Source organism: Heptranchias perlo, chromosome 5 (genome assembly GCF_035084215.1).
Source record: "Heptranchias perlo isolate sHepPer1 chromosome 5, sHepPer1.hap1, whole genome shotgun sequence".
Taxonomy (NCBI): domain Eukaryota; kingdom Metazoa; phylum Chordata; class Chondrichthyes; order Hexanchiformes; family Hexanchidae; genus Heptranchias; species Heptranchias perlo.
Genome location: NC_090329.1, coordinates 112,796,348 through 112,811,131, shown reverse-complemented (window position 1 = coordinate 112,811,131; position 14,784 = coordinate 112,796,348). Strand labels below are relative to the sequence as shown.

The 14,784-nt window shown below is 41.7% G+C and overlaps 1 protein-coding gene across 1 annotated transcript in view; it reads right to left on the bottom strand.

Annotated features, from left to right (window-relative positions):
• Positions 1-14,784, bottom strand: part of cdc40 (cell division cycle 40 homolog (S. cerevisiae)) — a 106,609-nt gene that overhangs the window by 67,646 nt on the left and 24,179 nt on the right. Inside the window, exon 4 of the mRNA XM_067985028.1 lies at positions 5,476-5,565. Coding sequence (XP_067841129.1) covers positions 5,476-5,565 — 90 coding nt within the window. The remainder of the gene's footprint in view (positions 1-5,475; positions 5,566-14,784) is intronic.

The following is a 14,784-nucleotide window of genomic DNA, read 5'->3' as shown; positions in this document are numbered from 1 at the left end:
AATAAACTATCTCATGCTCCTAGACAGCTTTATTCTAGTTTTAATTTCTGTCACTTATTCACCAATTATGCTGTCATTTGCAAACTGGAACACTTCCCACTTCCATTCCAATCGGGTTTGCCAATGACAGCATAAACACCCTTGACTTTTTGTCTCTTTTTAATACACCCATTAGGAGACACTGGGTTGCCTCAGTGTCATCAACCCAAAATAAAAGAAATCTAAGAAAAGTGCCCCCTTATTAGAGGGGCACAAACAATAAACACCTAAATCATACCAAAGAAAAAGGAAACTTATCAAATTAAATCATAATGTTGTTGCCAATGTCAACTATGTACTCCAGTCCCACTGGTGGCGGAAGGCCTCAAGCATACTGGCGGACACCATGTGCTCCTTCTCCAGGTCTACCCGGGCACGGACAAGACCTCGGAAGAGAGGCAGGCAGCCAGTGACCACCCCCACAGGGCATGCCTGGATTCTTTGCAAAGTCAAGTTAAGGTTGTTCTAATAGTGATCATCAGTGGTGTGCTAGAAACCTACTTGAGTAGAAATTGGTACTTTCCCAGTCTAAGACTGAAGTCTAAAAAGGAGTCATTATTCTTGCTCATTTTAAAAACAGCTGTTTGGCACGAGAGGGCCTTTAAGTGCTGTGAACTAGCTGCAGATGGTCGTTTATGAGCATAGTTTAATTATAAACTGCTTAGTTCCTCCAAGAATGGTTTTAAAGAGACTAAATTATGCTCATCAGTTGAGGGGCTGGAATGCTTTCTATTTCAGGCACTCGGTGTCAGCATCAACCACTCCCTGGTCAGGTACAGCATTGCTCTGCCCCAACCTAGGAAGAATACCCCTTATTGCACAAGTGTGAATTTATTTCCATTTCCCACACCAACCATTCTTAGATCTGTCTGAATAAGACTGCCAATTTCATAGGATCCGTACAGCTAGAAGAGATTCAACCCATCAATCTGGGCTGGATTTGAACCCAAATTCCAGATAAAATGTCTGTGTCTACCCACTGCACCACCCAGTTCCATCTCTCTGCTGGCTTTTTATCCAGTTTGTTTTGGGTTGAACTACTTTCTAATGATCAACTCTTTCGAAGGATGAGGAGTGAAGAAAAAATAAATTGACTTAAGCTGGGGACAGAAATTTTGACAACAATTTTAGAGAGACCGAAAAAATTGGTCCAAAGTCCTTGGACATAAAAGATGGTGTTATTAATATTGCAATTCTTTGGCCAATGGCAACTCCGGCAGCTCTGACTGTGATTGGAGTTGGAATCTAACTCACAGGATGTACTTTTAAACATGTCAAATAAAATTACAGATTAGAACCAAAATTCAATATGTTCCATTTAAGTGATATTATTTGGGACTCTAAACACAACGTTTTCCAATAGTGGTCTGTGGTTCCAAAATGAAATTGAACATCAAACCAAAATCCACATGGTTTGCCCAGATTTCCAAACGTGGGATGCCAACCACAGCATATTTTTGGTAGGGAGAAAACGTTTGGGCTCGTGCACTCCAATATCTGTTTCAAAACTGCAACAGTAAGCATTGCATGGCTCAGAGGCAAAGTCTCCATCTCTGAACCTCACAAACCAGGAAGGTCCCTGGTTCAAATCCTGATTTGTGCTGAGTTAGCTACTCTCTGCTGGGGCTACAATCATTCCCAGCAGCCTTGGGTTAGGCAAGAAGAGGAAGATTGGGGAGGGGGGGGGGAAAGAGAATGAAAGTGCTTGTGCGTGAAGGCCAGGTGAGGACAGGACCGGGTTGACTCTGATGTTCTTCACAATCAGATAACCTGCTGATACTCAGTGTCATGGCAACCACATGAATTAATTAATTATGGCTACTTTTTTTTTATTCGTTCACGGGATGTGGGCATCGCTGGCAAGGCCGGCATTTATTGCCCATCCCTAATTGCCCTCGAGAAGGTGGTGGTGAGCCGCCTTCTTGAACCGCTGCAGTCCGTGTGGTGACGGTTCTCCCACAGTGCTGTTAGGAAGGGAGTTCCAGGATTTTGACCCAGCGACAATGAAGGAACGGCGATATATTTCCAAGTCGGGATGGTGTGTGACTTGGAGGGGAACGTGCAGGTGGTGTTGTTCCCATGCGCCTGCTGCCCTTGTCCTTCTAGGTGGTAGAGGTCGCGGGTTTGGGAGGTGCTGTCGAAGAAGCCTTGGCGAGTTGCTGCAGTGCATCCTGTGGATTGTGCACACTGCAGCCACAGTGCGCCGGTGGTGAAGGGAGTGAATGTTTAGGGTGGTGGATGGGGTGCCAATCAAGCGGGCTGCTTTATCTTGGATGGTGTCGAGCTTCTTGAGTGTTGTTGGAGCTGCACTCATCCAGGCAAGTGGAGAGTATTCCATCACACTCCTGACTTGTGCCTTGTAGATGGTGGAAAGGCTTTGGGGAGTCAGGAGGTGAGTCACTCGCCGCAGAATACCCAGCCTCTGACCTGCTCTCGTAGCCACAGTATTTATATGGCTGGTCCAGTTCAGTTTCTGGTCAATGGTGACCCCCAGGATGTTGATGGTGGGGGATTCGGCGATGGTACTGCCGTTGAAGACTCTCTCTTGTTGGAGATGGTCATTGCCTGGCACTTATCTGGCGCGAATGTTACTTGCCACTTATCAGCCCAAGCCTGGATGTTGTCCAGGTCTTGCTGCATGCGGGCTCGGACTGCTTCATTATCTGAGGGGTTGCGAATGGAACTGAACACTGTGCAGTCATCAGCGAACATCCCCATTTCTGACCTTATGATGGAGGGAAGGTCATTGATGAAGCAGCTGAAGATGGTTGGGCCTAGGACACTGCCCTGAGGAACTCCTGCAGCAATGCCCTGGGGCTGAGATGATTGGCCTCCAACAACCACTACCATCTTCCTTTGTGCTAGGTATGACTCCAGCCACTGGAGAGTTTTCCCCCTGATTCCCATTGACTTCAATTTTACTGGGGCTCCTTGGTGCCACACTCGGTCAAATGCTGCCTTGATGTCAAGGGCAGTCACTCTCACCTCACCTCACCTCTGGAATTCAGCTCTTTTGTCCATGTTTGGACCAAGGCTGTAATGAGGTCTGGAGCCGAGTGGTCCTGGCGGAACCCAAACTGAGCATCGGTGAGCAGGTTATTGGTGAGTAAGTGCCGCTTGATAGCACTGTCGACGACACCTTCCATCACTTTGCTGATGATTGAGAGTAGACTGATGGGGCGGTAATTGGCCGGATTGGATTTGTCCTGCTTTTTGTGGACAGGACATACCTGGGCAATTTTCCACATTGTCGGGTGGATGCCAGTGTTGTAGCTGTACTGGAACAGCTTGGCTCGAGGCGCAGCTAGTTCTGGAGCACAAGTCTTCAGCAGTACAGCTGGGATGTTGTCGGGGCCCATAGCCTTTGCTGTATCCAGTGCACTCAGCCGTTTCTTGATATCACGTGGAGTGAATCGAATTGGCCGAAGACTGGCTTCCGTGATGGTGGGGATATCGGGAGGAGGCTGAGATGGATTATCCACTCGGCACTTCTGGCTGAAGATGGTTGCAAACGCTTCAGCCTTGTCTTTTGCACTCACGTGCTGGACTCCGCCATCATTGAGAATGGGGATGTTTGCAGAGCCTCCTCCTCCCGTTAGTTGTTTAATTGTCCACCACCATTCACGACTGGATGTGGCAGGACTGCAGAGCTTTGATCTGATCCGTTGGTTGTGGAATCGCTTAGCTCTGTCTATAGCATGTTGCTTCCGCTGTTTAGCATGCATGTAATCCTGAGTTGTAGCTTCACCAGGTTGGCACCTCATTTTTCGGTACACCTGGTGCTGCTCCTGGCATGCTCTTCTACACTCCTCATTGAACCAGGGTTGATCCCCTGGCTTGTTGGTAATGGTAGAGTGAGGAATATGCCAGGCCATGAGGTTACAGATTGTGCTGGAATACAATTCTGCTGCTGCTGATGGCCCACAGCGCCTCATGGATGCCCAGTTTTGAGCTGCTAGATCTGTTCTGAATCTATCCCATTTAGCACGGTGGTAGTGCCACACAACACGTTGGATGGTGTCCTCAGTGCGAAGACGGGATTTCATCTCCACGAGGACTGTGCGGTGGTCACTCCTACCAATACTGTCATGGACAGATGCATTTGCGACAGGTAGATTGGCGAGGACGATGTCAAGTAAGTTTTTCCCTCGTGTTGGTTCGCTCACCACCTGCCGCAGGCCCAGTCTAGCAGCTATGTCCTTCAGGACTCGGCCAGCTCGGTCAGTAGTGGTGCTACCGAGCCACTCTTGGTGATGGACATTGAAGTCCCCCACCCAGAGTACATTTTGTGCCCTTGCTACCCTCAGTGCTTCCTCCAAGTGGTGTTCAACATGGAGGAGGACTGATTCATTCGCTGAGGGAGGACGGTAGGTGGTAATCAGCAGGAGGTTTCCTTGCCCATGTTTGACCTGATGCCATGAGATTTCATGGGGTCCAGAGTCAATGTTGAGGACTCCCAGGGCCACTCCCTCCTGACTGTATATCACTGTACCGCCACCTCTGGTGGGTCTGTCCTGCCGGTGGGACAGGACATACCCAGGGATGGTGATGGAAGAGTCTGGGACGTTGGCTGAAAGATATGATTCTGTGAATATGGCTGTGTCAGGCTGTTGCTTGACTAGTCTGTGGGACAGCTCTCCCAATTTTGGCACAAGTCCCCAGATGTTGGTAAGGAGGACCTTGCAGGGTCAACTGGGCTTGGTGTTTTGCCGTTGTCGTGTCCGATGCCGGGTGGTCAGTCCGGTTTTATTCTTATTATGACTTTTCGTAGCGAGATTTTACAACTGAGTGGCTTGCTAGGCCATTTCAGAGGGCAATTAAGAATCAACCACATTGCTGTGGGTCTGGAGTCACATATAGGCCAGACCGGGTAAGGGCGGCAGGCTTCCTTCCCTAAAGGACATTAGTGAACCAGATGGGTTTTTACGACAATCCGGTAGTTTCATGGCCATCATTACTGATACTAGTATTTTAATTCCAGATTTTTATTTAATTAATTGAATTTAAATTCGCCAGCTACCGTGGCGGGATTTGAACTCATGACTCTGGATTTTAGTCCAGGCCTCTGGATTACTAGCCCAGTAACATAACCACTATGCTACCGTACTACTTGAGCAAGGTACCAGAAAGTTACTGTCACCTGTGGAACAATACTCTGGCAAGGGAGCCAGAGTATTGTTCCACAGGATGGAAGGGAAGGGGAGAAAACTACAAATACAAGTAAATCATTCATTAATAAATAGGGGTATCAACCCTCAATATTATTTATTTTCCATGAAATAAAACTGCAATGATCACATTTTACAATAAAAACGTTGCCATCACAAATATAGGGCATCAAAATGATGCACTGGTAACCAAACCCTATGACTAAATCAAAGGTCTGGTATCAAAGTATAATATTTTTGATACCATTTTTGAATGACAGGCATTTACCTTGATTCTTCTCAGCATCTTCCACGCTACCAATATACATATCCCCTCCAGGTCCTTCACTGTGGTCTACAGTTGGATCCAAAGCATAACCTAAAATTAGATTTTTTTTTTAAAAGGTGATTTATAAAGCAAGAAAGAAAAATGGAAATCCATCAAATCACATTAAAGTTTCGTCAGAGTTCAATGAAAAGGATTTCTGGAAAAACAAATCATGCAAGGAATCAGTCAGACAAGATCTGTGCCAGAGTGTACTTCAAAAAGTACTGCCCATCTTTTTATGTTTTACCACCACACCAGATTTGCCATGAAGCAAGTCCTGGGAAACAACAAGCTATATTGTAATTATAATTAGAGGAAAGAACCATTTTGAAGTAAAAGTTCAAAATCAGCCAGAATCGTGTTGGGAACAGTTTTTATTATGACCTGGTCACCAATTGAATTGTTGCAAAAAGAAAAGGATTCCATTTACAATTATATATGGGAACACCACATTATCCATAAGCATTGCAAGAGGACGTCACAATGTTATCTGTTACTGTAACCGGTAATTTTTTTTGTGGAAGTATTAAATAGGGAATTAGGGAATGGGTGAAACAGTTGGTTAAACATGTAGTTTTTTCACTTCAGAGACCTGGATTCAAATGCAGCTCAGGAAAATAGGATGAAAGTCTCCTCTGCTGGCTATAAGAGTCTTAACTGAAATTAGTTTGGGCAGTCTCAGCCCAATTCCCAGCAGGTATAAGTTCACAACACAAAATACTGTCCATAATTTGAAACAAATCAATATTTAAGTAGTCGTCTCACTCAGAGAGATTACCAACTGTGGAGAGCGAAACTGAAAAAAATCTGAAGGCATTTGAGAGATTGGGATTAAGGCACATTGCTAGGGCAGAGTAAAGGGAGATTTAGATACAGTGGATAAGCTAGACACACCCCCTCAATTCAGCCCAAAATTAACCATTTATATCTAAAACAAAATGTTAGCAAAACTTTTTTTTAATAAAAAGAATTGGCAGTCCTAATCCCTTAAAGTAACTACCCTCAACAACCACAAGATCAGACTATCAGGATTACTCTGAACCTCCATTTATCATCTCTTGCCTCCTTCATGATTGACTAGAGATGTAAAGCTTTGGCACCATCACACATGACATTTGCATTAACTACTTGGATTTATAAAAACGGCACAGGAAGCAGGATTAGAAGAGGCGAGATCAGAGAATGGACATGCTCACTAGATTCACAATAAAGTATCTATATGGTCACTAAAGGTCTGACCAAAAAGGTGCTGCACAATTTGTACAGAAGTAAGTTTTGTGAAGCCATCCACATAAGCACCAAGGCCCTAGGCAGGGAAATTAATTTGAAGCACATGATTTTTCACAGATGTGTAAAATTGCAAAGCAGTAAGCAGACTGTTTTGCTTTGCAGATTGCCAAGATATGGGGATGGAAAGGACATTTGATACATCAAAACTGAAAAAAAAATTCAATAATTTAACTTGTCTCGGGGGCACTTAGACGTGCATCATACATTCTGTACCAGTTTGTTCCATTGAACTGGACCAGAAAACAGCTGATCTTCAGTGCCCTGTTTACACGAGAACTGCACAATCTAGCTAGTGTAACCAATGTAGAACAACCAGCCCGTTAACATGTCAACGAGTTTTATGCTACAGCTGGAGCCCAGGCAAAAAAAATGGCAAAAAGGAACTGAAGAATAGTCAAACACAAACACCTCAAGTGAAGACCAAAAATGGACTCTTTCTGTAATGGGAGATTCAAGGCTAGCACACAGGTTGAAGGACTTCACCTGCAATCTTGCATCTTTTCTCTAGTGTAATTTCCCATTATTAAATGCTGTACAAGATTAGTTACAAGAAAGTTTTAAGTGTTGTGTGCCAGAAAAGCTTTAAGATGTACTGTTACTTATTCAGTTAGTAGCTGAGCCACATAGACCAGGAAGATCACTGTCCAATCTCCATTCAGAGCCGAGTTAACTGACCTCAGCTGGGATGACGGTAAGGTTGGTAATAGGGAGGGGGAGGGAAAAAAAACGATCACTAGGATTTCCACTCCAGATTGTTAGGCAAGGTCGGGATCAGGCTTAACTGTGATGCCCAGGCAGTCAGATCGCCTACTGACACTCATCATCAAGACTCACATATGAATTGTGGCTTATTTGGCAAGATAAAGGTTACCTGGCATCTGTGCAACTGCACCCCAGTAAAAAGTCAAAACCATCAAGAAAAGAGAGAATTAGCGGGGAAAAAAAGACAGATGTCAAGACGTTACAGCATGATCAATGCACTGTACAAGTGATTGTTTCGATGATGTGAATCTACTGAACTTGGAGTTTTATTTTGGTAAAAATAACAGCAGTAAATATACTCTGAACAGAAGTAGGCTTGGTGCTATGGAAGAGCTAAGGGATTTTGGTGGTACAGGTTCACAGAACATTAAAGGCAGCACCTCAGGTTAACAAGGCCTTAAAGAAATTAATAGAATTCAAGGCTTTATCTCAAGAAATACAGAATATAAGAGCCAAAAGATAATGATGAGCCTATATAAAACAATAAGACTGCAAGTATTGAGTGCGGTATTGGGCTCCACACTATAGAGAGGGTACAATTCACCAGGATGCTGCCTGGTATGAGGAAATACAAATGCGAAGAAAAATTGGGTCTTTTTCCCTTAGAACAACGTAGATATAACAGAAGTGTTTAAAACAATGAAAGCATGGGACAGGGTAGATGGAAGCAGACTGGTCCCAGTAATGGAGGGGTCAAGAACGAGGGGCCATAGATACAAGATTTAGAGATTTAAACAGAGAGCAGGAGGAATGTCATTACACAGAGAATTGTGAGGCTGTGAAATTCACTTCCAGAGTTAGTGGTTGAGGCAGAATTTATGGGCTGGATTTTGCTGTAAAAATAATGGTGAGGCTAACAGCGCTCGCCATTATTCATGTGTAAGTCAGAAAGCAACTTCCAGCAACCGCACGTGCGCAGTTAAATATGGAAATCTGGAAGCTGCTGTACCAGATGCGATGCTCCTCCAAAAGCTGTGCGGATACAGCGTGAAGTTCCAGTACTTACCTGATCGATACGAACTAATCTCACCAAATAAGTTAAGCTAAGTCATTTCAAGTCTAAGTGCCCTTTTAACGGTGTGGTAAGTATTACTGCCAAACCACCTCTCTGGCACTGAAAATTAACTTTTACAAGTGTGGAGTCTCATTCCTTCAGATTTTAATTGTTGTTGGACATTTAAAAAAAATGTTAATACTTTTTAAAAAAACTTTTCCTTTCTGTCTCTTTTATTGGTGTCTCTTAATTCAATCTTTCTTACCTTCCCTTTATTTCGCTTTCTGTGCCTGATTTGACACTGAATTCACTATTCTAACTTACACTTTCTGGTTCTGATTCTGCGCTGTTATTAATGATGCTTCAATCTGACTGGTTAAGGAGATATGCAGTTGCTTGCCCCATTGACACAGGTCCCAGATACCCTGTAGAGGGCATTGTGCTTTTTGGTTCTCTAATTTAGAGGAACTTGCCATGCAAAAGCTCACAGAAAGTCTACAGGCAAGCGCAAGTCTAATGAATGGCAGGTACCATTCGTTCGCCGCTCACAGCAAAATCCGGCCCTATGTCAACATTCAAGATTAGATTGGATAGGTGGATGAAGAAAAGGGGTTGAAGCGATATGGGAACAGGGTGGGTAAATATGATTAGGACTATCTGTTCACATGGAGGGTAAACGCCAACACGGATTGGTTGGGCCGAATAGCCTGTTTCCGTGTTGTAACTTCTACGTATTGCTATTTAATACAGAATTTTAAAAATTGGACAGGAAAACAGGTATTAGTCTTTCAAGGTAATTGTAAAACTCGCGTAATGTGCAGTGAACATTTCCAACAAAATGAAGTAAAGCTGTCGCATTACAGAGTTCATGTTGAGGTCTAGTTTAAGGATTTTAGAATGTACCAACTTTTTTTAAAATTGTGAATAAGCACCACTTTGTTTAGAATTGTTCAAAAAGACTCTCTTTGTCTTTCAAAACATGTCAGAGGTTTTACGGGGAAAACAGCGGAATGTGTTCTGATACTTTCATGGGTGCCTACTGGAAGAAAATATTCCCATCAGGTCAGACAGTCACTGGACTTTGCATCACATTGGTACTCAATTCTTGCTAAATACAATGTAGCATTCAATGTTGCAATTTTTCGTTTCTCCCACTGGGTGGTGCTGAGTAGGTCCAAATTATAACAGCATTAATCTTAACAAAGGGAATCAAAGGGCTGAGGGTGGGAAAGAAAATGAAGCAGGTGGGAGGGGGGTGGGGAATGGTGCAAAAAAACCACCTCTGTTCACTATACTCTGGGCTTTGATATTCTGAATGATCCTGGACTAGTCACCCAGAAAGGTCACATTTTACACTCATACTATTTTACAATAATATTTTTACAGATATTGTCACCTATCTGCAAAAAATATTTGTCGATCAATTTCCAACAACAAATATCATGAACATTTTTCCTTCAATTGAAAAACCAAGATTAAGCACAAAGTCACATGCACAGACCATCATTAAGGCTGAAAAAGAATAAAATAAAAATAAAAATCAGGAAGCAGTGATTACGTGACACCCAGCTTGCATTTTAAAAGCCTGAAGTCTAGATGAAGGAGTGAAGTTGGTAATGAGCTCCATAATTTTCAGGCTCTAGGAAAGAATGAGTTGGAGTAGGAAACTGTGCAAGTCTGCATTTCAAAGCAGTAAGGATATAAGGAGGAGGAGAGCTGATTTGAAGCTTAGAAGAAATGAGCGTGGAAAGTTCAGAGGAGCACTGACCGTAATGTTGATGAGAGAGCCAGAGATGGACAAAAAGATTAAAAGCTCGATGTAAAAAAGGGATCACCAAAGACAGAATTAAAGAAATGAAGAACACTGTCTACGGTGCTATATAAATGCAAGTTGATGTTGTAAAAATATTACAAATTCTCAAAGGCTGAAAGAAAGGGAAATTCTTCTTCATGATGCTGCAATGGGGTAGAATTAATAATTACCGGGATTAAAACCAATACTATTCCTGCTTCCCTTTATGTCACTGATATTTAATATTTTAAAATGGTAGAGAAACTATTTCAGAGTGAAAGCGCCAAGCCTGACACATCCTCAGCACTGCAATTTTTTTTTAATGGAATTGTATGTTTTACGATGGGTTTGTCTGCAGTTTCCTCTATTTTTCAAACCTTCTTAATTTTTCTTTTAATAAAACAAAAATTATTTTTTTTTACAAAATTTCAAACAGGTACAAGTAAAAATATGAAACACACAAGAGGGGTAAAACGAATATTGAAAAGGGGGAAAAAACACAAGATATGACAATCAAAACAAAAATATTAATGAACAGAGCATTCAGATGAGGGGAACGAACAAGACCAGACTGAACAATAGAACGGATATCAAACCAACTACTGTACCCCCACCTCCCCCCAGCCACCAAAAAAAATATTTGGGAGCAGTTTTAAATGGCCATTACATATGTGGACGTATATAATCAGGGCCACTGGTTTACAGTGACTCAAGATGTCAGATATCTTGGGGATCTCATTCTACATTTCTGTCCACTTTTCCCATGAAAACCATAAACCATTGCTTTAAAGAAATTCAACACCAGTCACTTCACTACCTGTCGGGGGTAATGCTCGCTTATATGTACAATACAAAAACCTTCCAGCTCCTTTAACATTTATATTCCATCCATTAGTGCAAGTGAAAATTTTATATTTACATTTCATTTTGTGCACAATGTTCTGAATTACACAAGGCTGTTCTTTATATATAATTTGATAATAAATCTTGAATGCTCTCCTGTAGGAGAAGTCTCTTTGGAATATCCAATAACAGTGTTGTCAAAAGGTAAAATGTAGTGCGTAAATAACTAGGACAATTTAATTGAACCTGGTACAGGGAACGCCTGACAATCGTAACATAACCAGTAACCAGGTCCAATGTTAGAAGATCCATAAGTATACATTATTTAATGGCTGGCTGGGATAATGTAGTCAAGAATAAATATACTAAACTGAGAAGAAGCCCACCAGAAACACATTAGTCAACCACTTAATGTATTTATTCCACAATGTAATTTTGTCATCACTAGGGTTATGAACACTTAATTTTTGAAGGTTCATATTTTTTAATAAACACAGCACAAAACAGAATATCAACACAGCCTCAGATGATAACCTGCAGTATACTGACAATAAATCATAGACAGCTGCAAAATAGGACTTTTAATTTCACAAGTGAAGTCATCTGTGAGTGACAGGCAAGTAAAAGTAAAGTAGTCCATAGCTGATCGAAACATATACTCTGCTTGACTTTTTTCTCTTAAAAACAATACAGGAATATTACTTCCACCTCTAGTTGGGATGATGGAGCTAACCTTATCTGCTGCAGCAAGTGCATCAATAGCTGCTGACTTGAAATAGGCCAGAACTGACCTCATTGAAGAAATCATTGCTTCTGGTCAAGTGGCACCCTAACATTTTCAGCCAGGAAAGCGATGCTGCAGACAGCGTGTGACACAATGGAAGAGCTCTGTTAGGGACATGGTTTGTAAAATTACTATTGCTTTTGTTTTGTCACCACACCCGCCCCCCAAAATCAGTATGTATGTGTAATGTATTGTATTGTCAGTGCATAGTTTTATTTATTATTAATGGTTCTGCAAGGTCCAGCTACCTCTAGATCACTTCTCATGGAGAAAGTGGCAAGGAGATTGCCAGCTGATATGGCAACTGTGAAAATGTGTCCCTGCTTCAGCGTAGCTCAGATCAGGACAGGGGTGGACACCTAATTTTGTTGCAGAAAAATCCTGAAGCTCTGGAGAAAAATTATATTTTCCATTTTATTTTAAATCTATCATTATGTTCAGCTCATGTGACGTGTTCATCCTGGCCAAATGATCAAAAAATTATCTTAATTGTAATCAACGGTTATATTTTTAGCACTTATTTTTGGCTGTAAAGTGTGAACTTAGTAATAAAGGCAAAGGAACACAGTAGAATAAAAACTGCAGCTTATCCTTATTTATGCAGTGATATCTGAACAATTTATATTATTAATCCAAAGTTGTGCGGTCATGCAATCTATTTATTACACAATATAAGTAGTAATGCAATACTATAAACCACAGTAACATTCTTTCAGTTTGCATACAAAATCATAATTCACTTGGGGAAGGAATCAGAACTTAATGCTTCTCCACAAATTATTAACTGAGTGTGTACGGAGAACAGAGTGCCGATAACCTGAGTCTTGGTCAGATACCAGAACCTGGCCCCCAAACACCGATGTGCTGACACTTTCCTTATTTGTTATAAATGGCTACTTCCTCCATCCAAAATCACTGAATATTTAATGTATACTGTCTCTGCCTATAGGAAGATCATTAATCAGTAACACCTCATCACAGTCAATTCACCATTATATCTTTTTATGTCGCATTAGAAATGTCCTATTTGTGTCTCCAGTCAGATAATGCTTCCCAGAATCGCTTTCACCTGTATCATCATTCCACTGTCCAAAAATGTGCTTTTCTGACCTACATTCCTGACCCACAATGAATCATTACTGTAACATAGGAATCATTTCCATCATTATCTTTCCATCTTCCTTCTCAAAAGGTACCTACATTCTCCATTATCTTGAACTTATTTGCCCCATTACCCAGTCTAGAAATTTGATTTCAACACATGTGCAATCTACTGACTAATTTTGTGTCTCTCTAAATAATGTAACATCATATCTCTTCCTCTACATAATCTGCCTTTATCACTATCTCTACAAACCTGTTACCTCTCCAACATCATCTGTGACCCTATACGATCAATATCTCCTCACTTATGCAGCAGTAGTACCTTTTTTGCACCTAGGCCAGTTTAAGGTCTGTAATACCAAGCATAGACCAATACATATTTATATGGCAACTTTTCACAAGTTTTAAATATCAGGTTTAAAATGAAGCAAATATTAATTCTACACTCATGGTTTTTATAAAACTATCTGCTCTGGTTATGTGCTGATTAATAAAGTACCGGATACTATACTTTGCCATGTTTTCATACATTCTAGTATTGATTAGCCTAAACCTATTTAATCTCTATGTAATTTCCATCAATGATCACTCTGCAATTCCATAAATTCTATTTATCTAATAATACAGGTGGAATATCGAATGTGGAATGGGTTTTTGAATATGTTGCAAGAAACAGATAGATTTGCAGTGTAGATTTGCTCCTTGTGCTGGAACTTGAATTCAGAAACAGTATTAAATAGTAACTCAAGATAAAATTTGTCTCCTTACAGTACAAATGCTGTAAAAAGGGAAGCACAATGAGACCTGACCAAGCGAGAGAGTGTAGAGACTCTATCCCCTCACATTTGGGCACTACCAGTATTGTGATTCATCAATAGATGGGAGCAATTTTAAGTGCTGGAAAACATTTCTCTGCATCTCTACTGCCCTTCTTTAACAGTTAGCACTTTAGATTCTGAGTCAGAAGATCATGGGTCTAAGCCCCATTCCAGGTATTGAGCACATAATCTAGGCTCGCACTTCAGTACAGTACTGAGGGAGTGCTGTATTGTCAGATGTGTCATCTTTTGGATGAGACGTTAAACCGAGGCCCTGTCTGCCCTCAGGTGAAAAACAAGACTGACTTGAATTTATATAGCACCTTTCACGACCTCGGAGGCATCCCAAAGCTCTTTACAGCCTACGAATTACTTTTGAAGTGTAGTCACTGTTGTAATGTAGGAAACGCAGCAGCCAATTTGCCTGCAGCAAGGTCCCAAAAACAGCGATGTGACAATGATCAGATAATCTGTTTTAGTGATGTTGGTTGAGGGACAAACACTGGCCAGGACACCGGGGAGAACTCCCCTGCTCCTCTTCGAAATAGTGCCATGGGATCTATTATGTCCACACGAGAGGGCAGATGGGGCCTCGGTTTAATGTCTCATCCGACAGTACAGCACTCCCTTAGTACTGCAGTGAAGTGTCAGCCTAGATTATTTGCTCAAATCCCTGGAGTGGGACTTGAACCCTCAACCTTCTAACTCACAGGCGAATGCTACCACTGAGCCACGGATGACACCTAGTAGAGCCTAAAAGACATATAAAAGATCCCATGGGTCTATTCGAAGAACAGCTGGGGAGTTCTCCCGGTGTCCTGGTCAATTTTTATCCCTAAACAAACATCACTAAAAACAGATCTCATTGCTGTTTGTGGGACCT